The sequence below is a fragment of the Passer domesticus genome, chromosome Z, assembly GCF_036417665.1.
Source record: "Passer domesticus isolate bPasDom1 chromosome Z, bPasDom1.hap1, whole genome shotgun sequence".
In the NCBI taxonomy this organism is placed as follows: Eukaryota; Metazoa; Chordata; class Aves; order Passeriformes; family Passeridae; genus Passer; species Passer domesticus.
Window position 1 is genome coordinate 9,607,260 of NC_087512.1, and position 25,800 is coordinate 9,633,059.

General features: G+C 42.1%; 1 protein-coding gene across 5 annotated transcripts in view; it reads left to right on the forward strand.

Annotated features, from left to right (window-relative positions):
* The window catches only part of LOC135290479 (phospholipid-transporting ATPase ID-like), an 85,024-nt gene that overhangs the window by 42,921 nt on the left and 16,303 nt on the right, over positions 1 to 25,800 (forward strand). For all 5 annotated transcript variants that reach the window (XM_064404403.1, XM_064404405.1, XM_064404402.1 and 2 more), the window contains 16 exons: positions 617 to 715; positions 1,593 to 1,654; positions 3,213 to 3,285; positions 3,441 to 3,511; positions 4,651 to 4,733; positions 8,170 to 8,328; positions 9,022 to 9,110; positions 14,074 to 14,270; positions 15,378 to 15,586; positions 17,644 to 17,687; positions 19,222 to 19,387; positions 20,187 to 20,375; positions 21,175 to 21,290; positions 22,534 to 22,698; positions 24,245 to 24,356; positions 25,348 to 25,453. In XM_064404403.1, the coding sequence (XP_064260473.1) occupies positions 617 to 715; positions 1,593 to 1,654; positions 3,213 to 3,285; positions 3,441 to 3,511; positions 4,651 to 4,733; positions 8,170 to 8,328; positions 9,022 to 9,110; positions 14,074 to 14,270; positions 15,378 to 15,586; positions 17,644 to 17,687; positions 19,222 to 19,387; positions 20,187 to 20,375; positions 21,175 to 21,290; positions 22,534 to 22,698; positions 24,245 to 24,356; positions 25,348 to 25,453 (1,940 nt within the window). The remainder of the gene's footprint in view (positions 1 to 616; positions 716 to 1,592; positions 1,655 to 3,212; positions 3,286 to 3,440; positions 3,512 to 4,650; positions 4,734 to 8,169; positions 8,329 to 9,021; positions 9,111 to 14,073; positions 14,271 to 15,377; positions 15,587 to 17,643; positions 17,688 to 19,221; positions 19,388 to 20,186; positions 20,376 to 21,174; positions 21,291 to 22,533; positions 22,699 to 24,244; positions 24,357 to 25,347; positions 25,454 to 25,800) is intronic.

Consider the following 25,800-nt stretch of genomic DNA (forward strand, 5'->3'; position numbering starts at 1 on the left):
TCTAGAGGAAGGGGAGAACTGTGTGGGGGTGAGACATCTCCCTCTGCTTGACTGACAACCTAAGAGAATCACATTCAACTCTTTGGTCCTCTCACTGCTAAAGATGTAGGAAACAAAAGTGGCTGTGCTGCTCTTGGGAGAGCAAGGTCAGCCCTGGCAACAGCTTGCATTGTCCATTGATGCAAAATTTACTTCAGCAAAATGTGAGAAGTTACTGAAACAAAGAACAGAAGCTTTTGAGGGCTCTGCACAGCTGGTTTTACTCAGATACCTCTTGAGTCCCTCACAGTGGGCTTGCCATGTCAGTACTTCCAAATATCCTGGGGATTTGGCAATCCTAATTCTTCAAACAATAATAAAGAACAACCCACTACGCTTTCTGACAGCTCTATTTTTCTAACTTAAATTATTGCTTGTTTTGGAAGGAAAACATAGGGTCCCTGGCTCTCCCACCTTTGGAGAGGGGCAGAGATCCACCTATCAGGGATGGAGCTACATTTCTGTCTTTATTCTATTTTCAGGTATCATAGAAAAATGTTGTCCGCAGCTTGATTAGGAAGCAGTGATTTTCAGAACTGTCAGGAAATGTCTTAACTCAGATCTTTTCTTCCTACAGTTGATTCCTCAGATTTCCTCATTGGCCTGGTTTACAACAGTGGTGCCCCTGGTGCTGGTGCTGGCTGTATCAGGAGTCAAGGATGCCATTGATGATTTTGTAAGATCTGTATTTCTGACCTGTACTTTGGAGTTGGCCTGTGATTCTTCAGCACAGCAACTGAAATAAACTGCTTAAACTCACCTGGTGGCAGGCGCTCAGATGGGGTCTGAAATTAAGTCCCCAACATCTGTAGTTTGTTACTGAAACAGGAGCTAGAATTTCCAAATTGCTGAATTGGCCAGCAGCTCCATTGACTTTCTCTGAAATTGCTCAGCATTCTGAAAATGTGATCACTCATAGATATGCCTGGATGCAGGCACAGAAATATTTTCTTAGGCTTCCAATTTGGAGAACTCATCCTCTGTCATCTACTACAATGTAGGTGGGAAAAAAATTGGTAGGAAGCAAGTGCTCAACCAACTTGTGATTTTTTAAACTTGCTCGGCCAAAGTCTTCTGCCATCAGAGCTAATGATCAAAAGCCCAATTGACTTCACAGAGTGATATTAGAGCTGAGTTTAGCATCTGATTTTCTCTCATTATTAAAATGATTTTGATGTTCAATGCAGTAATGCCAGAATATCAGTGACCACTTTCCGTATGAGAGCAGAGGAATTAATTTCTCTGGTGTTTACAGACTGAGGTGGGTGGGAGCAGTCCCAGCTGAGTCAGGGCTGTGCTAAAGTGACACGTAAGGCTCTACCTTCCTTCTTCTCTCTAAGAGCAAGCCTGGTGTTGCCTGTTGCCCTTTGCAGTCTGGTTATGCTCTGTGTCACTGCCATAAACATGTGCTGGACAATGACTCAGTTGTGACCCTAATCTGCCTGACCCATTCAGCCAGCTGGGTGGAAACCCAAAATGTTAATGAACTGCCTTAGGCTCCTGTGTGTTTGGTTTCCTGGAAAAGCCTTTTAACCTTCTGATCCAATTTTCAGAATCGACACAAAAGCGACAAACACGTCAACAACCGCCCAGTCCAGGTCCTGATCAATGGCATGTAAGTCCTTTTTGCTGTAGTTCTCACAGGGACAAGCATTTTCTTAGTAAATATTTTTGATTTTGTGTGTGTGTGTGTGTGTGTGTGTGTGTGATTCACAAGGATCACTAAACAATTTAAAACTGAATTGTGTTTCACACCACTAGTTTATCATGCGGTTGTGGACTATGTGTCTGATTAATGAACCCTAGACACAGTACTAGAATCTGTGCAGACATTATAGCTGTGACCTTGTGCTGACAAAAACGAAACTCTTTCTCTGTTCCCAGGTATTTATGTTTAAGTAAGAATTTCAGAGTCTTGTATTACTTTACTCCTTGCCCTACAAGTAACATGCAAAGCTATCTTCTGTGTCCATTTATACTGCTAGCATTTATTTTGCTTTAAGCAAAATTAGGCATTATCAACAAGATATTTCAAATTAAGAAGCTGGAATATCTCCTTCATACACTTCATTATACTTTGAGTGTGTGTAGCACTTCTGGCTTAGTTGTACCCAGAACATTTCAGCTGCGTGCTTTGGACATTGTACTGCTAGCACTGTTCTTTCCTACAGAAAAAATAGCAAAGGGCTTTGGCTTTCATGGCAGACAGATGTACTTGCAGCTCTGTGGAGTCCAACTATGCATAGGACACAGCTGTAGACAGCTGGGAAGTATTTTGTGACTTTTTTTCCACACTACAGATAGCAGTATGTTGTGTAAACTCTAACAGATGATCAGATGGTTAAAAATATAAGTGGAAACTGAAGAATAGGGATATAGCTTTTTGTGCTCTCTGCAAAGTAAACTAGTTTCTTAGTTTACTGTGTATTAGTTACTGTGTCTAGGAAACAAATTTTGACACAGAAATTTTATAATGTTTTGCCTTTTTCAAAACCTGGAAACCACAGATCCTGTCCCACTCTAGCCAACACTGAATAAGCAAGATCGAATTGAGTTCAAGCTTGAGCTCCCAGTCCTGTTTTGAGACTGATCTTTCTCACCTCTACAATTTTCATATACAGCTATTTTGGCTGTGTTGGTGCTTGTAGTTTAGCTGGCTTCCTGTGTGCACATCTGGCTTGGTGCTGTGAAGACCACTGAGACATGGCTCAGACAGTCCAGTGCACAGCCAAAGCACCTTCGCTGACCTTCCTGAGAGCTGGTTACTCTTGCCCTTAATACCATGCAGAAAACCTCACAAAATCTGCATTTTTCCCAGATGAAGTCTCGCACACAAAGCAGACAGGGTTTTTTGAGGAAATGTGGCCCTTTAAGAGAAGGAAGGAAGGGAGTAGTCGCTGCAGAGACAAGGACAAGGATAGTGCACATGGACTGTACTGCTATTGTGACCCAGCATGGGTCAGCCCAACCAGTGCTTTTATTATTTTTTGCTGCTTTTTTGTTTTTGTACTACGGCCGTCCTCCAGCTTAGTATGGATCAGGACACATCATTGCAGGCCCTGCTCCCAAGTCCTGATGGCACCTACAGTCTGGCTCCAGGAGCAGGGCTAAGTTCCCCACTTTCCCAAGAGGCATTTGCTGTATGTGCTTACTTACTAGAGGTTTCCTTGCAGGTTAAAGGAGCAAAAATGGATGAATGTCCAAGTGGGGGATATAATAAAACTAGAAAACAACAACTTTGTGACAGTGAGTACCATTTGTCTCTATCCTGATCACAGCTAATCTCTGCCACTCTTATCACTCGCGAGAAAACCAGTCATAGTGATAATGTGGCAGTAACCACAAGCAGCTCTGCAATGCCTGCTGACTGTGTGGCTGTCTGTCTGTCTGTCTGTGCTCAGGCTGATCTCCTGTTGCTGTCGAGCAGTGAGCCACACAGCCTGACGTACATCGAGACAGCTGAGCTGGACGGGTAAGTGAGCCTGGCCCTGGCCTACAACCACTGCCACCATTGCAAAGCCACATTCCTGATGACCCTGGGTGCTGCAGGCATACCTGCAATAGCTTTGGTAGCCAGAGTTTCATAACATGTAGAATAAACTTTGGGTGAGTATCTTGAAAATAATGTCTTCTGGTGGATACTTTTGCTTCTTGGGCACAGATGTCATATGAAGAGGAGACTTTACTTTTCAGTGACAGCTATTCTGACTCTAAGAGTTAGTTAGACACATGTCCCTGCAACATCCCTGTCAGGAGCTGTTGCTTTTGTTTCCTCTAGTATTTTTCTTGAGACAGATCATCTGGGTGAAATAATCATAACAAATAACTCTGGTAATCTCCTTTGGTCTGCTGTAGAATAATATAATAATGTGCTGCTGTCTGCAAGCACACAGCAAAACCTTCCAAATGCTGCCCACTCCAGGACACAGCTGTCTACAAAACCAGAGGGCTGCAACTTGTATTAAACTGGAGCTGACTCATCTTTATGACCTAGTTTGAATTACCTTTTCTGCATTACCCAGAACTAGCAACAATCTGAGTGACTAAGCAAGACCAGAGATTTTAAGAAATTGTGTCTCTCCCAAGACCCTACAAACAGCCCTCTGGACTTTCCCCATCTGATTTCTGCTTAAAATGTGTTTGTAGTTTTCATACACACTAGGGCCACTTTGAAGAGACTCCGAACAAATGCAGTATTCTTTTGACATTGCATTTCCAGCCCCCCAGCTAGCCAGTCCCATGACTGAAGTAATCTTCCAGATCAGAATACCATGGGAGAAAAGATTCAGAGCTCTCATATATGCTTAGATACCTTGGGTTTAAATGTGTCATGAGTGACAGGGTAGAGAGCGTGCTGTTCTGTGGTGAAATTAAGAAGACAGAGCCACTTCACCTTTGGTACCACGCTCAGAATTTCTCTGAATGCCTATCAGTGCAACTGAAAAAGACAATGTACACCCTTTGACAAGGTGAAAGAGATGTAGGTTTTACAGTCCATGAGATGGCTAAGGAAGAAGACTGTCCTCAAGAGCAGAAGTTATTTTCAATGAGAGTTTTCAGTTCACATATGACTTTCAGTTCATGGTTTTTCTCTTATATTGTTCACCACAGTGAAACAAACCTGAAGGTGAAACAGGCACTGACAGTCACTGCAGAGCTTGGAGAAGATCTTCAGAAGCTGACAGAGTTCAATGGTGAGTATAAATGGAAAATTCACTTTACAGATGATTACAGAGATCAAATTACAGAGAGTAGTTGGGACTCTTCCTTCCAAACTGTCCACCGCCCCCTGCTAGGTCTTCTCTGCAAACAGTGCCAGTAAAACAGAACAGGCACTCTGCAGTCTGTACGACAGGTATCAACACCACATGTAAAGGATTAGGATCCCTCTTCGCTTGCAGGTCTTGGTGCCATGTATGGCTCAGCCTGACTCTGCCTTGGTGGCAATTCTTCTGGATGGACACTTTTCTTTTGTGTCTGTCTACACAAGTCAAGACTACACACCTTGCAAGCTAGCACAAGAGTTCACAAAACTGCACAATGGAAACTGTTTTCCCAAAACCTTATGCTCAGTTCTGGTCTCAAAACATTTTCACTGCTGCACTTTCACACTGATGTAGCAATGCTGATGCATTGATTACATTTGTCTTCTGATCAGTGGCACTTCCCAGACACCACAAAGACCTGAGGACTATCTGTGCCCACAGGGCACTCCTTCCCAGCCTGAAGCCTCACCCTGAAGCTGTTCCTTTCTCTGAATGCAACAATAAAGACTGAGTTTTAAAATATCTAAAGGCAAGCACTATAGATGGGATTAACAAGAAATGTGTCCTTTCTCAGCTCTGTTTTCTTTATCAAATACAAGAATCGAATAGAATAGAATAGAATAGAATAGAATAGAATAGAATAGAATAGAATAGAATAGAATAGAATAGAATAGAATGTTTTAATTGGAAGGGACCTACAACGATCATCTAGTCCAACTGCCTGACCACTTCAGGGCTGGTCAAAAATTAATGTTTTTAAGGGCATTATCAAAATGCCTCTTAAACCTGACAGGCTGGGGGCACCAATCACCTCTCTAGGAAGCCTGTTCCAGTCAGTGATCACCCTCTCAGTCAAGAAATGTTTCCTAAGAGGTCCAGTCTGAACCTCTTCTGGTGCAACTTCAACCGTTCCCACGTGTCCTGTCACTGGATACCAGAGAATACTTAGCAGCACATACAGAGAAAGGAGCTAGACCTGTCAAAACCAGAATACTCCATCCTCACACATCATCTGTCTGTGGAGAGAAGATGAGAGAACAGACCAAGTGGTGTTAGTCACGTTCTGCAGTGCTCTGCTGGCTTAGCTATGAGGTCAAGATTACAGGAGGAGTTATTATGGAAAGGGGTGGAATGACTGCTGCTGTCCTAGGAACAAAGCCTCAAAGATTGCAGGCTCTCAGGAGAAATACTTATAGGTATAGAGGGAAAATAATTTTGGAAAAAGGATGTTTTTGAAATAAGTAAATGATTCCAGGACAAGTGGTGGGGATGTGGCAAAGACCATAGCTGAGGCTGTCTGGTAGAGTTTCTTCTGCCTTCTTTGTTGAGGTTTTATGCAATATGTGTGGGTTGTGCCACATGTCAGCTCAGTACCTCAGGATATTTTTTTAAGTGATGGCTGATGTTCTGGGTGTTTTAGGTCTTGAGAAATATGTTTTTACCTGTACAGTTAGATGCTTAATGTTAATAATTGGAGTAGCATGACTTAATTATTTTCCTGAGCAGGCTGAAGTGTCTACCAATTTGTAAGCAAAGTCTTAATCTTAGATAATTTTTCAAGCATGCTTAGTGTGACGCTTATCTAAGGGCATGGTGTTTCTTGGAAGTGCTTAATTAAAAAAAAAATTAAAATATTTTGGAAAATTAAGAATTGTCTTATTGGATATTTATTCTCTAAATCTCTATTTTACTTATGTTGTAGATAAAAGTGGCCTCTTCACAATACTTAAAATGAATAAAATGTTTCCCAGGATGATTTATATTTGACAGTGTACTGGGAAGAGTGCCTGGAATCAGACCCAGCCTTGCATTTCCCTTAGCAAACCTCAGTAGAAATATTTAAATATTTATATAACTCTTTATCTAATTACTTTTTAAGACAGGAAGAGAGGACAGGGTTGTGCAGCTAATACAGGCACTCAGTGGAATGCTTAATATGAGTTATGATGTTTGTTTGATGGTTCAGATAAGGAGGATGCTTGCAAAACACTGAATTTCTTTGTTTGATTTGGGGAACTGGGAGACCAGAAAGGCAAAAATACTTTTCACTTACCCTCTACTTATCACAGTTGACTTGGCAGTATTTAACCCTTTCAGCTGAAATGTATTCCAGATTTCTTATTGCTGTTACTGGATGAGGGGGAGAGGAGGCATAGTGCCTGGCTGTGGTGCCTTCAGTTGCAGAGCTACTGGGCTCAGTGAAGCTGCCTTGAGGGGATTTGTAGAGCTTCTCACTCTTTTATAGTCAGCCTCATTTGGATGAATCCCTTCTGATCTCAAAATCAGCATGTCAGAAGCCCAGACCCACCTGCTTATGGGAAAGCAGATGTGGACACTCGAGGTGCTCACTGGAGCACTCACAATGTTTGATTTTAAATCTGTAGTGGCAAAGATGATCATGACACTTTAAAGCTGTACTTTTCTTCTGGACTTCTCCAGATTTTGTTTCCAGTCTCGAGCCTGGTGTGTAAATCTGAGAGCAGCTAGAAGAACTGTACTCTCTGCAAATGCTAGTATTTTAGTAGGAATTTATAGGCTGTGATGAAAATAACTGCTGATTAAGTGAACAGACTGAACTCTTAGATTGCCTTTCAGTAAGGCATATTTGTATTTTCCAGTTCTCAATACATCCACAGGGCTCTGCTTTGAATCTTTAAATGTCAGATGCAATGGTTGATTTAAATAGTCATTTTTATACTGAGGTATCTGAACACATTTTATTACCAAAAAAAAATAAATATAAAGTGTGGAAATAGACACTCCAATCACTTACAGTGTCAGTTCAGTGGCCAAAGAAGGTAGTGGTATCTTTTTATGCGCTCCTGGGACTTGAGTTATAAAACAGATGAAATTAAAAATCAGTGAACAAAGACACCTCAGTTAATTACTCTTCTGCAGCCTTTAGGCTATGATTCTATTTGCTTGGGCTCCTGCAGTTTGAGGGAAAATGAAATAGGAAAAAAGATGATGTCAGCACTTTTTGCTAAAGTTATCCAGTGACATCCTACCACTACGAACTTGCTGTGAATGGATTAAAAGTATGTTGCTGGTTCAACATTTCTTCTCACCCACATAGAAGGTGTGGAAACTTTGGTTTGTATTCTACCAATAAAAAATTGCTGTGTTCAAAGAATTGGGTAAATGAAAGTTCACTGTGGTCCCTTTAATTATGAGATGAATATGGGTAAGGAGCAGCATCCCAGAACATCAGTAAATATAAGATATAGAATGGGAATGATGGGGTTAGGAGTCGACTGTTACTAGAGTGTGAAATATTGTCTCCCCAAGGAACAGCTGGGAATGCAGTATTGATGACACCTTTCTGGACCAAGATTTCCATTTTTGCTTTTGCATTTTTTTACAGGAGAAGTCAGATGTGAGGCACCAAACAACAAGCTGGATAAATTCACAGGAACTCTTACTCTTCGAGGAGGGAAATATGCCCTGGACAATGAGAAGATGTTGCTGAGGGGCTGTACTATCAGGAACACAGAGTGGTGCTTTGGGCTAGTTATTTATGCTGGTAGGTAAAAAGATTGACGTGCAAATTGCAGAGCCCAGCAGCACTGGGGTGGGGATACATCACACCTAGCATGCATGAAGGAATCAAGTATTTATGTTTCTACAAGGTACAAGAAGAAAAATGTTTCTTGTTTCAGAAATCCATGCAGCAAAGTACAGGAGGGGAGTTTTGATCGATGACTAAAAAAGAATGTAAAAATTAAATTGGGTTAAGAATTCTCTCAAGTGTATTGAAATAAACACTCTGTAAAATTTCTATGTGATTTTCATCGACATTGGAATATCAGGGTCATCAATAATATTATTGATTAGATATATGCTTTTCATGGACCTAGTCCTTCTATTGTTTCTATGCTCCTCTAGACATGTGAAAAATACATAATGTGCCACCAATAACATAGCAATACCAAATACGCTGTGAAAAGTGATTAAACCTGAAAGGAAGTGTTGAATGTTGAAAGAGTTGAGTCAAAGTCCAGATGTAATGGTTTTATGTGACTCCATAAAATCTCAGACAAATGACTTAACCTGTTTCTGCCCATGTTTCCCACTAGCACTCTAAACCATGTGTACCTGACTTCATGAGAACTGTGATGGTTATTTATGCTGAAAAGCACAGTGGGGCCTCAGAGGGAATCAGCTTTAGAACAGCTAAGCTTTATTACTAAAATTAACAAGTGTGCTTCATCTCCAGGGCCAGACACAAAACTCATGCAGAACAGTGGAAAAACAACTTTTAAGCGAACAAGCATCGATCGGCTCATGAATGTCCTTGTGCTGGTGGTAAGTCTGATTAATGTGTCTTCCTTTCTTCAGATGTGTTCATCATTTCCAGATGCTCCACCTCTCTGTCCACACAAATGGGGGAATATCAAAAGTGACTAATGATAAAAAGAAAACATACACCATAATTTATTAGCAGCCTGAGTTCTGTAGTGCCTCTGCCAGCCCATCTTGCAAAGCAAGGCCATTACGTTGACAGAATTAAGGACTTTCCTTCTGAGCTTCTGTCATTTACTCTGCTCTCCCTTTTCTCCTCTGCATTTTTGCGTGAGAAATATTTTGAAGCCTACAAAGCCCTTTTTTCCTTCTAGTAATTTTATCATTTTCTATTTAAACAAGCATTAGCAGTTCTCTCTCTTCCTCACAAATTCTTGGCATCTCTGGTGTTATCTGCATAGGACTTGGTAATTAAGTTCACTAATTTACATGATGCCAGCTCCTGACTTAACACGTTAGGGTAAATTATTAGACATGGTCTCATTAATGCTCAGAAACTGGTGTTTAAGCAGCTGGGAAATTTGAGAACACTAATCTTACATAGCAGGCACTGTTCTCAGATAGAAAAACAGATCGAATTTGAGGGTTAAGCTCATCAGTGCTTTTAACAAATGGCAAATACTTCCAGGCAGAAATAGTGATTCTTTCACAGACTTTCTTAAGATTTTACTGCTTGAGTTCAAAGCCACTCAAGGAAGGAAGGCATACACTGACACTACTTTAATCAATGTTGCTTGAAAAAAAGGTCTTTCATTTCAGATTTTGTTTCCCTTTGAGTGCAGATTTGTCATGCTTTCCCATGCATGCTGCACCACCTTCAGTTTATAACACTAGGAAGGTCTGGTGGTCAGTGCTCACTCTTCCTGCTTCTTCCCTACTACTCTTGCTCTCCAGATCACTCCAGCAGCCAGCTGGGGACAGGATTCATTCCCAGGCACTGGAACAAGCCTTGGGGGAGGCATCCAGCAGAAGTCTGTGCATTACAGCAAGGCTGTCTTGAGCTCTCCCTGCCTTCTCTGACTTCATGCCTCCTCAGCACAGGGGCTTAGAGCACAAACATCTCCAGGGTGGCACACCTTCCAACCTCCACATTTCATCTCTGCCTCTGTATTCCTGTTTTTTTTTTAGTTTGGATACTAAAACTCCTTTAGGTGAGCCCAGAGATGCCCAGTAGTGCCACAGCACAGAGAGCCACTCCAGGGTTAACTTCAATACTTCTTGAGGCCTTGCTCTGTATACAGTGAGGACATGCCCTTAATTTTAATAATCTTGCACCAATCTCTACCACAGGAAAATCTTGGTTTGTCAAGCTTAGTTGTCATCAGCTTCTTCTTCAGTATTCTTCTTCCCTTTCTCTCCTTAAGTGGATAGCAAAACCAAACAAGGTTTGGGCTCTTACATTCAAAATTTTTCAAGCATTTGAAGAATTTCACATTTTCATAAGTGTTCTGCTATGTTCTGACTGGAGAGGAGGATGGGCTGTTGACAGATCCACAGTCCACAGAAACAGAGCAGAGGAAAATTTAACCGGGAATCTAGAATTGTTCAATTAAGATTTGCTAAATCTCCTTTCACAAGCCAAGGGTCCCACCCAGGACTTTCAATCTGTTTGGCCTCTCTGTATAAAAACAAACGAGATGAATTTACCTCCTGGCTCTGTTTTAAAAACTGAGCAAGTTGCAGCCGATTGCATCAGCCTCTGCCTGAGCTCTCGGGCGCTGGAGGAGCCAAGGGTGTGTTTGTCTCCTTTACACATTTTTTTAAGAAACCTAAAATTTTGATGTCTAAGTAAAGCTCTGTCATACATTAACACCAGACTCTTTGCACACCTAAGGGGATGTGGCACTGGGTTTTTCCAGCTCACTGGGTGGTCGAAGGTTACAGAGTGTGGTCATAAAAACAGGCAGTATATTGTGCTCTTGAGTTGGAGAATACAAAGCAGCCATGACTTACTATAAATAGGCAATTTAAATGTAGTGAAACTTACTCCATGTTAACACTGGCAAAGTTATTTTGTGTTCGTTTTCCCATAAAACTTCCCGACACAAAGCAGTGTTTAAGCAGGTTTGCCAAGGGAGTGCCTGTTAAATGTTGCCCTGGTCTGCCCCAACAAGAGTTCATCAGAAGCAAACCTTCCCAGATGGCAGTCATAGCTGTTTTGTCACATTTGGAGGTGTTTCTCATCGATCTGAGGGAGAAGTTAATGTTCCTCCACTGGGGATGCACTTGCCAGCTCCAGAATTTTTTTTTTTTTTTTTCCAAAAGCTGCTTTGTAGCAGGCTAGGGGGAGCAAAATTTCAGAGAAAGAGAGCTCTTACGTTCATCTCTTAAACAACTGACTGCTTCAAGTCCCAGAGCAGAACTCAAAGTACCAATCAAGAAACTGAAACTGTTTTAATTCACAGTCCAACAGTCAATTTGTCTTGAAGTCAAAAGTCACTTCCTCTTTACAAAACTCTTACCAAGAGGATCCTTAAGAGTCAGTGCATGGGCAGGACCCAGGGAGGGATGATATTCATGCTGGGAAGCTCCATGAGCATGCACAAGCAATGATTTTTCATGTTGCTCTCTTCAGGGCTGTGGTTGCAATTGCAACATCCTGCACACAGTTGTTTCTGCACACAGAAATTAATCTCGAGGGCTGCTTTTAATGGCTTGGTGCTTTCCTTTTGTTTCAGATCAAGCAGCATGTTAGTGAGCTTTGTGCAAGCACAAGTGTTGCACATGAGTGGGGTTGTGAGAGCATTGACATGCCCAGTGCACAGAAAACAAAATGTGCATAAATCAAATGCAGCCGTAGGCAAGAGCTGCTGTGGTACAAGAATGAGTGGTTTGAGTTGGAAGGGACCTTAAAGATCATCTTGTTCCAGCACTCCAGCCATGGGCAGAGACACCTTGGGAAAGTTCAGCTCCTGTCTTGCCCCACGTATATTTCTGTTGCTGAATCACACATTGAAATTCCTACAGGGATTGTGATATTCTGCAAATGGATAATTTTTAACCTCTGGGGCAGAGAGGTGGGTCATGCCTCTCAAATACCCTTAAGTCCTTATAATTACAATAGCACAGATTGAAGTATGTTTTAATTTCTGGTTCACAGAGGTTTAAAAACACAGCACCACATTCCTTACCAGCAAGCAATATTGTCTCCATTTCACAAGCTGAGCAATTTATTTGGCTTCGCACAATTAAATAGAAAAGCTCCTACTCATGTGTGAAATAAATGTGTCCCCTGAAACTCAGTCTGCCACCTTTTCTCACTGCAGTTCCCTTTTGTGGCTTTTTGATATTAAAACTTGAGTTGATCAGGCATGAACTTTTCACCAAGTGATTCATATTGCTCCACAGAAGTATCTTTCTTCCTCCCACAGATTACCTCAGCAGTACAAATATTAGCTTTACCATCAATGTTTCTATGTTTTTCCCTCAATTACTGTTTTTTAAAAAGGTTGATCACTGTTTTAATGTGATTGTTGCTGTGTGGCCTTTACATAATGGTCCAACTTACTGATATTTCCTCCCTAATGATTATCCTTGCAAAAGATGATTTTTAATTGCTCTTTTGTGCAGCCTGTTGACTCCATATCTTCACTTTTTTATTATTATATTGGTTATTTTATGTCAAGTGTGTGGAAAAGACCGTGCCAAAAGAATTATTTTCTCATCATTTGTCCAGGAAGGATGACAAGTTAGCTTCAGTGTATATCTCCCACCATCACCATTTTTACCTTACAAATATTATAATTATATTAGCAGGATTCCAAGATGGTGGGTCTTCCCAGGTTTTAAAGCATTGTTGAAAACTAACCATATTAAAGGTTAAAAACTGTCCTCTAAGTTTCCATCTTTGAATTAGATGGACTTGCTGCATTGAAAATGCTTATTAGCAAGTAGAGCCACACAGTGTCAGTGAACATAATCTTCCTTTTTCATCTACCATGGAGCAGATACATCCTTCTTCCTCCTTACTTCTATCTCTTGGAGGGCTGTCTGTTAACACATTTGCTTTTCACACACCTGTTTATGACTTTATTTTTTCTTTTCTTGATTCTTTATTACTGTTGGATATTCACAGTTCTGTAATTCCTTTCAGTTTGTGTTAATTTATGTTAAATTTATTTCTTCCTGTTCTTTTTGTCTTCTTTTCCAAATAAATGTATTGCTACAGTCCTGTCTTTTTTTAATCCAAAAATGCTTTATGACCTATGTGATGTTTTTGTGTCTGTTAAATAGTGTTTCCGAGCAAGCCCAAATTTTCAGTAAGGTTTCCCTATTTGAAATTCACTTCCCAATTGCCGTTGCCCTGGTTACTTTAGGCTTCAGGAAACAGGCTTCTCTAAAGGATACGCATCACTGGTTGGTGGTGCTTTTTTGTTTGCTCAAAGGAAATGTAATCAAATTGTGAGGGCAAATACTGAGGCAACCATTATCTTTGAGAGAGCAACTAACTCTATTCTAACCATCAGAATAATATCCAGTGCTAAATTCCGGACTGTATGTTGCTGGATTTTCCTTAATAGTCTTTCAGAAATTGTGAGGAAGACTGTGATACATCTGGCAAATGGCCAAGTCCTTCAGGCAGTTTGTATTCCCAAGTGTGCAGCCAGATGTTTGAGGACCCTCAGCCCAACTCTCCTCTAATGAGATTTGCTGTGCAGCAGACTGCTGTAACCACCCTAGTTGAGATGTCTGCTTGGGATTTAAATCCCCAGCTGTTTGAGGACTTCTAATTCCAAGTTGCCAGACTGCACTGTGTACCTTTGTCCTTGAGGTAAAAGTATCATAATTTTGCTGGTTTTCCTTCTTCATCCCTAGGCACATTTTCCTATGATTTAAGCTATCCAGCCCTATCCCATCAGGGTCCTCTGATTAACCTGCGCATAATAAATTCCTTGTTTCTGAAACGCAATACATTTTGTTTGGTTTTGATTTGTTTGGTTTGTTTTTCGATTTTTTTTTTTTTCAGATCTTTGCATTTTTAGCACTGATGTGTCTCATCCTAGCCATTGGCAATGGTATCTGGGAGCATGATAAGGGCTACTACTTCCAGGTCTATCTGCCCTGGGCAGAGGGTGTCAACTCTGCCTCCTACTCTGGTTTCCTCATGTTCTGGTCATACGTGATCATTCTAAACACAGTGGTACCTATTTCGCTCTACGTCAGGTACGTGCCAGAAACTCCTTTCACTTGTGATCTTAGGACAGATTTAGCTTTTGCCTTAACTGGGAGCAGCACTTTCCTTAAAACCTAACACAGCCCCATCGTGGATGCTCCTACACAACCACAGTGATGCTTTTCTTGTTTCTGCTGCCTTCAGAAGGTTTTGTCAGGGTTGGAGTGGGGGCAGCAGTGAGCTCTGGAAGAGGAGAGGATGATTTTTCTGTTAAAGGGGAGGTGTAGGTGTGTGGGATGCTGTAGGAGCAGGCCTGGAAGCCTGCCACCATTAGGATCTTGCTAGCAGTGAATGAATGGCCTGTTCTTCGAGGTGGCTTCAGGACTGTGTGAGGAATGCCAGGTAAGTAGGTGCATCCAGGTTGAAGTACTTGGTGTTATACAAGCAGCTGAGAGTGTTCTCTCTTCCCAGACAATGCAGAGCTGTGTTGGTTTTTGGTGACAGACAAATAGGAGTGACAGGTAGGCAGTGTGTCTGTGATGGTCTCGAAACTTGGGGCTGGGGCAGAGACTGCAAAGCCCTGTTCAATTTCTCATTGTAGCTACCTTCAGTCAGCTTTGCTACTGAGACTCTCTTTTGTGTTGGTAAACATGAGGAATGAATACTGTCCAGTATGTCACCCAGACAGGTGAAAATTCATGTCATGTGCAAGCTGATGCTATCTTTTAGTTGTACTGAGTGACACAATGGCTCTCTTGGTGTGTAGCTCTCTGTTGTTGGAGACATGGCTGTGCTCATCCTGTGCCACTGGGCTGAGCTCAGCCCACAGCTCTGCTGGAAACCACCTCCTGAAACAGCACTAACTGAAACCCACTGCTCCTGCCTCGCTTCCCAGTCCAAAAACTTCTGAAACTGTCCAAGTACTTTTATAAAGTACTGCTTCATAAACAAAAGAAATTAATTTGCTGTAAACTTAGTAGATCATTTCAGTGGGACTTGCTTCAGCATCCCTTGCCACAGGCCACCTATGGACAGATGAGTTCAACCTGTCATTACCTTCAAAGTTGTCTTCTAATTGCAATTGATAATGGTGGTGCTGAAGATAAAGGGCTTGTCGTTTAAGCTAATGAATATTCCATCACTTTCTGTTTCACCAGTGTGGAGATTATACGCTTGGGTAACAGTTTCTACATCGACTGGGACCGCAAAATGTATTACCCGCTGAATGACACGCCAGCTCAGGCTCGAACCACTACACTCAACGAAGAGCTGGGGCAGATCAAGTACATCTTCTCAGACAAAACAGGAACTCTCACCCAGAACATCATGTGTTTTAACAAGTGCTCCATCAACGGCAAATCCTATGGTATGTTTGTCTTACTCTCTGGGTTTTCTTCACTGTGTGCCTCTTCATCCACGGAGACTAAATATGATATGCAGAAGAGAATGCCATGTAAGGAGCTGCAGTGATCAAGCGTAAGGCTAACCTTCAGGGATGTCTGGACAGCCTGATTGTATCACTTGCCATGTATTAATTGTTTCCCCTTTTTTCTCACTTTTATCTCCCTTTTTCTGCCCCACTATTGCCCCAACACTATTAGTTTTGCCTTATTTGTCCCAGATTTACAACATCTGTACTCAAATATGTTTTGGGGTTTTTTTTTTCTGTATCACTACTTAGGTCATCACAGCTTTTTCTGGTATTATTAGCATGGTTAGCTAGGTATAGCTAACCTTGCAAAATATAATATGTAACTCACATAACTCACTCCCTCCTAATCACTTATGAAATCAGTCATCCCTCATGGGCCTCATCTGCAAATTTTGTCAGTTTCTCACACGGTCATCTCTTGGCAATTTCTCATGTCATGAGCAGTGATTTTCCACATCCTTTTCAGGTAGTTGGAGTAGTCAGTGACCAGGTCTTTGTCTCTACACTTGACATTCTTCAGCTACCAGAAGAAAGAAAAGTTTGTAGGGAGTTGGAAAAAATGGAAAACATGAGTTGTTAGCTCTGTTAGATCCCAGAAGTTATTGATTTAAAAGGCTTGTTCATGCTATGGCTCAAGGCAGTTTTCTTCATACTGCTCAAAAGGTGCTAGCACTTTGTAAACTGCCTAATTGATTAACATCATTAGATGCCCCAAAGAAATTAGTCACTGCTTATTTGTATATGGGTGCCTGCTTTGCCTGTGTCAGACCTGCTGATGCACTAATTTGCCAGAAAGTTTGCATCTTTTCTCAATGCTATCAGCTGACCTAATAAAAGAAAATCTTTCTTCCTATGAAACTATGCATTTTTGGTGACCATCTTATCTTAAACAGTGTTGCTATGATATCTAACATTAGTACTGCTAATGAGAAGTTTGAAATCTCTCCTATCAAGTGTCCTTAGTTGACTTTTCTGAAGAGCATGTCACCACCAACATAGATAAAGGATAAGAGTTCAAGAAATGAATGGGAAATACACTCAAAGAAGGCAAACAATCTATTGCCTCTATTTTTCTAAATGTTTAGATTCTTCCTAACACAGTACTTCTCTGCTGCTCAGGGGCATTCTGGAAAGAATGCCAGAAAGGATGATTTAGTTCTGCTCTCCTCTGGAGGCTTAAGGGAAGGACATGCACAAAAGCCTCTTGCTTATGGTTCCCAGGTAATCAGCTGATGCATAGGTTCTCGGGAGAGGTGTTTGCTGTGTGTCTTTTACACTCCTGGGGCCTTTATGAAGGCACACCAGCACTACAATTGACTTTGGTCACCGTTGAGGTTGCTGATGCAAACATGAGTGAATCATTCCTGTAATCAATTGCATTTTGATCTTGTTTCAATGAAATGTTGGGACTGGCTGGCCTTGGGACAGTCCAGACCTTCCTAGTGAAACTTTTCTCCATGCAGAAGTTCTAATAATATTTCTTGGAGATTACTTGTCTTCAATTCCTATGACCAGATTATCCATTCAGGGAGAATCAGTAGACCAGCCTTGCTACCCAGATGTGGGAGAAATGGGCTTTGGAAACTCCTTTTCTGTGAGTGTCCAGGGACTGCTACAAATAGTAGGATCCAGGAGCTGGATTTTGAAAGAGAAGGCACAAGAGAAGTCATCCCCTGGTAGCACTTTGATTTCCTACCCAGCACTAGAAACCCTATTCTCTCTGTGTTCAGCTCAAGACAAGTCTTTTTTACTCAAAAGCCAGCCACTTTTATGGTAACTGCTTTGTGTTTCAAGCATCTATCAGTCTCCAGATTTTGTCACGGACCAATATAGAAACTGATTGTTATGTATCATCAGTCATCAGTGTCCATGTCAATGTACTGAAACTTTTAAAATAGATTCTAAGTTAGAAACACTTTAGTCAATTTTGTGGCTCAGAGACTGCACTTACCTGCAGTTTGTGGCTATAATTTCATCTTTCTTGTTTGCAGGTGATGTGTATGATATGTCTGGACAAAGGATAGAAATAAATGAGGTAAGTGCTCAAGTGCTATCAGGATCTGTGCTTTCAGTGGACCTGGATAAGTATCAGTGGACAGAACCCTGCAAGGTTATGTTTTTGACCCTGCAAGAGTTGATGCTCTTGATGCTCAAAACATAGGCATGTGTCCCTCTGGATGTCAGAGAATTCCCAGAGTTAAGTTCCTTTCCAGTAAGCCTGGGTTTAACTTTCAGATTGGGAACAGCCCACTGTCCCCTCTGCTTCACCTGACATCCTGGTGCATGCACAGCTTCTCTTGAGCATTTGACTATTGTGTTTGTTGGAGACTTGGACATTAGTGAATTTTATTAACCTTGTCAGTTAATTGAAGCTTTAGAGAGGAATTAGTAAGTGCAGTTCACACCAATAGCAAGGTCACTGTCAAATTCTTCTGATGTCCAGACTTCAGAAAGTGTGAAAATGTGTAATTTTTACATTTTTCTTTAGCCTCTGCTTGCAGGCACAAATGCATGTCTTCATTTCAAAAATGTCTGAAAGCTGCATGCAGTAATCCAAATAACAAACAGCAAGATGATGATGAAAATCCCACTCCTCATTCCAATGATTCATTTCCTTTCCATTTAGAACTTAAGTTGCCCACTGAAACAGGCTGTTTGTGCTGAGCACTGTGCCTCCAGCCTGCCCTCTCTCCATCAGCCCTGCTTGGTGACACACACTGGACTCCTGCCAGCTGTCCACCCCACCCTGACACTCTCTGGAGCAGAGTCCTGCTGCCCACACACCCACAATGTTGCTGTGCCTGGACCTTGCTGAACAGACGGGTGTGGGAGGGTTGGTCTGTGCTCTTGGACTGAGTGCTAAATGTCAGTGTGCAGAGGTCAAAAGGATGATTCCCATCCTGGAAACTCTGAGCTCATCAGGGATGGGGTGGGAGTCAGAAGTGTCCAAGGCAGGCTTGGCAGTCCATTAGTCCATGACACATCATGTGGTATGCTTCTGGACATTTCTCCAGTAGTGTTCCACTCTGCTTGGGTCTCCTTGTTTTTTGACAAAATGGGTAGTGCCTGTGGAGTTTAACCTTTACTTCACCTGCCTGTCCTATTTTTTCCATACCAGAATTTTTTTTCAGGTTTTGGGAAAACATGGTGGATAAGACAGACCGTTGAATTGTTTTAAACTGGACTTCTGCATTCCACTCTCACAGGCATCTTTTGACATTGTAAGCACGATGCTTCCAAGCAGGCATGTGTTGAAGGCAGGCACTTCTTTGCTGTAGGCATCGACTGGTTGGAGCATTAGCTGCTGCTCAGAGAGGCAGTTTAGCTAACTGGTTCTTAGACTGAGTGCTGCTCTGAAAGGCACATTTAGTGCCTGTCCTGTCCTATGATTAAGTACCTTTCGTGACCTCTCACTTCCTTAAATCCACCAATCTCTGTCACGAGCAGCCAGCCCTGCAGGATGGGGGTCCTTTGTAAACGTGAGGAGGAGGCAGGGACAGTGTTGGCAGGAATTGGTGTAGAGCCATGTGAGAGCTCAACAAATAATACCAAGCCATGTTTTTTTCCAGAACACAGAGAAGGTTGATTTCTCATACAACCCATTAGCCGACCCAAAGTTTGCCTTCTATGACCACAGCCTGGTTGAAGCCGTGAAGCTGAATGATGTCCCGACGCACAGGTTCTTCCGGCTGCTCTCCCTTTGCCACACAGTGATGCCAGAGGAGAAGAAGGAAGGTGAGGACTATTGAAGGCACTGGAATGAGTGGTTATGTTCACTCGCACCACAGCCTGTCTTCTCTCCACAGAAGCTGTTATTGGTCCTTTTGGCTCCCTGGTGATTTTCTGTAGTGTATGGCTACAAATAAATCAGTGTCTTTGGAGATGCCACATGGGAAGAGAAAGGACCAGGGCCTCCACTCCCTGTGTGTTCCTGTGGTGGAGTTGACACTACTGCAAACACCACATCTTTGGAGTGCGGAAATTGCAGGTGCCACAGCTTCCCTGAGGTGGCAAAGGCTTGCCCTGCTCTCCCTCTATTCTTCTCCTAGCCCCAAAAATCAAAGAACATAGAGTACCTATCCACTGGAGACTCATTAGCTCCTCTCACCCAGTGCTCCCACAGCTACTAGGTCAGCCTCCTGAAATCCCAGACAGGATGAAAGCCATGCTTTAGAGGCTAGAATTAATTGACAGGTATAAAGTGAAAATACTGAGCAGAAAAATCATGCAGATGTGACTAGAAGGGGCTAAACCCAAGCAACTTGTCCTCTCAGTGAGATGTTAGACTCCAAAGAGGGTGATTAAAATCTCCAAAAGGATCCAGGGGGCCTCTTGCACTCTCCTGGAGGATGGGTTGGTGGGATGTGATGGAGATGTGTGGACATAAAGTGCTTTTTAGTGTTGCACGTCTGTGGATAGACTGAAAAGCAAAGGGATAACTGCTATATTATATCTTAGATTGTGGTTTTGGTTTTTTTTTTTTAGCTCAGAAATAAGTCAAAAGTCACATTACATTTTTTTTCTTGCATGTCAGGTAACTTGGTGTATCAAGCACAATCTCCTGATGAGGGAGCCCTAGTCACTGCTGCCAGAAACTTTGGATTTGTGTTCCGGGCTCGCACGCCAGAGACCATCACTGTTGTAGAAATGGGAGAAACAAAAGTCTACAAACTTCTGGCTATTCTTGATTTCAACAATGTTCGCAAGCGAATGTCTGTGATTGGTATGTTCCCTTTGGTGCTTTCTTTTCTTCCTGACTTTTTAGGTTCTGGAGCTGTCCCTCATTCTGCTGTGATGCAGAATTTTTCTAGGAGACCTCCTTTGCAGTGTGCTCTGAACAAGATTTATTTCTGAGGACTTGAGATGGGCTGCCTTGACTTTATAATTACACAGCAACAGTGCCAGAGAAATACTTAAAGGAGGCAGGTGGGATAAGTCTCAACATCTGGACCACAGTGATGCAAGCCAGCCTCCTAAAGACACTTAGCTTTTCATATATCTTGCTCCTCTCATAACAAAACAGGAAAGGCCTTTCTTCTAATCAGCTTTTAAATTTTTAGTGAAATTTGAGGAAGTAGGACCGGAGAAACCAAAAAGAAACTGAGAAAAAAGGGTTTTTCCCAATAAACAAATTTCCAATTTCTCCCAAACAGAAAATGGAGAAATTATTCAATAAAGTTTTTGCAACCTTTATTGACACTCCAGCTTACTCTAATATTTCAGGAATATTGTAATTGTAGTTACAGCTTACTGGTAGGAAAATAGGAGAAATAGGACCAGTTCCCTAAAAACAAATTATTCTTCACTTTTTAGTGAAGTTCTGCCTGTAGGGACAATGTAGTGTCTGCTCAGACCAATGCACTCTCTTTTCTAAGCAGAGCTTGTCTTGATTCCTGGGAGTTTGCCAAAACTTGGGGAAATTCAGACACCTGTAGAAAGTGTTCTTGGTTTTGATGGGAGGGCTTTGTACCCCAAAAGACTCAGTCTGGGATTTGTAGCATTTATTTTCCTCTTCCTCACAGTGCGGAGTCCAGAAGGTGACTTGACTTTGTACTGCAAGGGGGCTGACACCATTCTTTATGAACTGCTTCATCCATCCTGCAACTCTCTCAAAGAGGAGACCACAGAACACCTGAATGTAAGAGCTTCCTTCTCAACAACATCTCTGCATTTGATGTTTTCCTTTTCTCCAGCATACTTTGTCTTCAGGAAGAAAACACCCAGATTTTAGAAACAGTACTTAGGCAGCAATTTTAAGTTATGGAATAGAGAAACAAATTAGTTTCTATGGCCTTAGGTCTCAAATTTGCTCAGCTCTTGTGAGACCTAACCTGGAACACTGTCCCGCTCTGGGACCCTCAGCATACGAAGGACATGGACCTGTTGGAGTGAGTCTATGGCTATGAAGATAATCAGAGGGCTGGAGCACCTCACCTGTAGCTGGGAGATTTGGTTGGTTTGGAGAAGAGAAGGCTCTAGGGAGACCTTATAACACCTTCCACTATCTAAAGGGGCTACAAGAGAGGGACTTTTTACGAGGGCATGTAGTGATAAAACAAGGGTTAATGGCTTTAAACTGAAAGACAAGTTTTAGATTAATTATTAGGAAGAATTTCTTTACTGTGAGGGTGGTGAGGCACTGGAACAGGTTGTTGAGAGAAGCTGTGGATGCTCTATCCCTGGAAGAGTTAGATGGGGCTCTGAGCAACCTTGTCTCATGGAAAGTGTCCCTGTCCATGGCAGTGGGGTTGGAATGAGATTATCTTTAAGGTCCCTGCCAACCCAAGACATTCTATCATTCTATGATTCTGTAATATGGACAAAGATGGCAAATCCAATGCATGACATTTAAAGACCCATGACCCGTTTCTGATGCACCTTTACTTCAAGCCTGGGGAAAAACCTCCCAGAGATGCATTTCACAAATGCATCTTTGCTGTTCCACCAAACACTGAGCTCCACGTTGTCCTTTAGAAAACATAGTTGAGCCCACCTAAAAATGTTAAATCAATATCCAAAACTTGAGGCTGTATTCAGTGTTTGTTTAGGTTTCACTGTTCTGGACCTCTTTTTCAGAAATACAAACCTGAGAAGCAAATGCCTGGTTAGTGTAAAGGTTTTGAGACAGAGAGTAGAAAGGCCCTTTTGAGGGTTTTTTTTTTTTTCCATAAAGACCACAGATAGTAATAATAAAGTAGTCTGGAATTGCTATTTAAAAATACCCCAACATTTGTGGCCTAAGGTGTCATTTTTTCACCTTTCCTCCAAAAACTTTACCAAGATGCTTTTAGCAGTCTGATTTCTGAAGGTCCTTTGTAAGCCTAGGTGACCAGACCGCTCTTCTTGGACCTTGGATCCTCTGTCTCACCACTGTCTTGTAGGAGTTTGCTGGGGAAGGCCTGAGGACACTCGTGGTGGCCTACAAGAGCTTGGAGGAAGAGTACTTTCAGGACTGGATCAGGCGTCACCATGAAGCAAGCACTGCCTTGGAAGGACGGGAAGACAAACTGTCAGAGTTGTATGAAGAAATTGAAAAAGACCTAATGGTTGGTAATTCAGGGAATCTGGGCCAGGCTCTGGGGGAGGCAGAGAGGGTGGTGGTTTGTCAATAAACAGCTCAGTATGACTTTGCTAAACACCGCTCTGCAAACAGCTCAGTGGGCTGTGTGACAGGAGCAGGTCAGAACACAGCAGCCCTGCATGTTCACTGGCACCTCCATCAGGAGCCCATAGCTGGGGTGTCAGCCACCAGTTCAAGGGAATGGTTTTATTTTAACTCACGTGGGTGTCAGAGTCGTTTTCTCGTGATGAAGTGACATACCAGAGCCTGCAGGAGATGACGTGGACACAAATATTTCATAGCTATCCTTTGTATGTGCAAATGGCTGATCTACTTATTTTCCAGCCTTTGAACTGGCAGGCAGTGAATAATTTCCAGTGCCCATGAGAGTGTCTCCTTTGTTCTTCCAGCCCTGGGCAGGATGGGTAGATGATATCCATGAACACGTTTGTGTGAATTTGAACTTGAGCTAAACTGTGATCTTTGGGTCATTCTTCTCTCCCTAAGTGTTGTTACAGTTTTTAAATGCCCTGGAGGATTTGCCTGTGTTTCAGAGCCATGAATAATGAATGAAAAGCATGTGTGTGATCTGAACAGAAGCAATCCAGCTTTTGCACTCGTGGCAGTGCTTTCTTGAAACCCTGGAAATCCTGACGCCTTTGCTCCTTCCATTAGCTGTATGCTCAGAATGCCAGCAGTGCTCAGGGAAGGAGCAAGCGTGAAAAGGCTGGGGAAAGGCTGGCCTTTGGAAGTTGCATGGTCTCTAGCTGGATCAGGAACTACTGCAAAACAGGGATTGTCAGTTTTGAGGACCCTGTAGAGAAGTTCCCTCAGAGGTGTTACCTACACTGATAATGCTCATACCTGAGGTATGATGGACACCTCAGGATGCCAAAAGGGATCCCAGGTTTAAAGCTAACCCCTGAATTTAGTCTCCAAGCAGCAGGAGGTAGGTGGTAGCACAGAAACCTCCATGTCTTTTTGATGACAGTTTAAAGCCACCAACTACCTTCAAACAGGAGAAAAAGCAGTAACTTAAAAATAATGAAGGTTTGTGTTCTGAGCAGTCTGGGGTGTAGCTGTGTGACAGTGAGGACCAGGGGTGGGGACAGGTCTGTTAGGGTTTGGAGAAGGTGTTTAGCAGCCATGTGACATCTGCAGTACAGCACAGCTGGGATCAAGTCCCACACCAGAGGAGGCTTGGGGACATGGATCCAGAGTGGCTTTGTCCCTCTATTAAAGTTCTATCTGCTCTGAAGGGAACACATGGAACAACACAGACCTGTAGCTCTGCAAACATTCTTGCAAATAATGCATATTCATAATCCATCAGAGCTTGGGGACATTAGAGCCTAAAACATCTGCAGGATCAGGACTGTACTGTGTACAGTAAATTTGCTGAGGAAGAATGACTATCAGTACAACCTTATTCCTGGGGATTTCATTTGAGTTTGCTTAAATAATTAGGTTTAATGCTTTCTCCTTTGGTAGCGGTAGGAGGACTTAACCAGCTCCCTGTCATTTCTGTTAAGCTGCTAGGTGCCACAGCTATAGAGGACAAGCTGCAAGATGGGGTCCCACAGACAATTGAGACTCTTGCCAAAGCCAACATCAAGATATGGGTTCTCACTGGAGATAAGCAAGGTAAAGGCACTGCAGCTTTGGTTGCTTCTCTTCTCCTCCACTGGTGGGGCGGTTCTGCTAGGACCTGTGTTCTCATTCTTTGAAAACTGCACAGAAGACAAACTTACACAGCTTTGCTTCATTGCCAGCTATGCAAAATTTCGGTTAACTGGAGTTAGACCAGATGACTAGCTCATGCCTGTCCTTAATTTCTGTCATGAGGGTGGAAGCAGGGTGAAGGCAGCATCCTTTGCCTTTGGAGAAGTGACAGTAAGCATCCCATAGTCCCTCACATATGCTGTGAAAAGGTGTCACCTTCATCCAGTTGATCATTCACATGAAGATGGCAGAAAAAACTTTGTCCTGTTTTCCAGAAACTTTAATGTTAAAGTGGGTGTTGGATGCATTTCAGTTTGTTTCTGACTCTTATCATCCCAAATAGAAATGGAGGAAACAAAGGCTTTTGGAGGTGGAAAGAACAGCAAATAGACTCCAGTGAATTCATTTGGAGACATAGTATTTTCACTGAAACAATGGTGTTTCAGGGGGGTCAAAAGTGTTTGCAAATAATTTCATCCAAGACACGAGCAGAGAATTTTTGAGAAAAATGAAACAGTTCATTTTGTCATGCTCCAAATGCAATAGTTTTGCTATAAAATACCAAAATATCTTTTCCAGAATTTTATGGACAAATTGTCACGTTCTTTTTCAGAGCTGTGGTTTAGGACTTTTCTGGAAGCAGGGAGAGGGCAAGTTAAAAATCTGGAAAAAATTTTGAATCAACATGAAATGTTTTTTTGTTGCTCCAAATATGTTGATCACAGGGTATTTTAAGCTCTTTTTCCTGTGGTCTTGTGAAGTCAAATTTGCTGCTACATCCATCAAAGTTGATCTTTTACTGTTGACTCTGAAAGGCTCCAATCTTCAGAGAGCTTTTGTCATATCAACAAAAAGACCACAGAAGTGGGTGAATTTGGGGCTGCTGAGATGAATTATCGTTTATCTTTCCCAGAGACAGCAATGAATATTGGTTACTCCTGCAACTTGCTGAATGATGACATGGAAGAAGTTTTCATTATTGAAGGCAGCACATCTGATGACGTTCTGAATGAGCTGAGGTAAATGGCTGAAAAACAGTTTCAGCACTGTGCACTAGCACTATTTGTGTTTTGTATCATTACACCTTCTTTTTACCTGTCAGTTTTCCTTGTTGCAGTCCATTCAGGGACCTTAGATAAGGGAGAGCTGCCTCCCTGGAAGATCCAGAAGCTAAACACAATGTAGAAATCTCCTCAGATAAATGCTGAAATTTCTTGACCCAAGAGCCCAAATTAAATAAAGATATAAGAAAGCAGAGTCAGATAGGGAGTATCAGCTGAAATTGACCAACAAGTAATCCTGAGCTACAAAGGCTTTGGCTCCATGTTTGACCTAAACTGTTGCTGTACTGCTCTTTCCATTTATT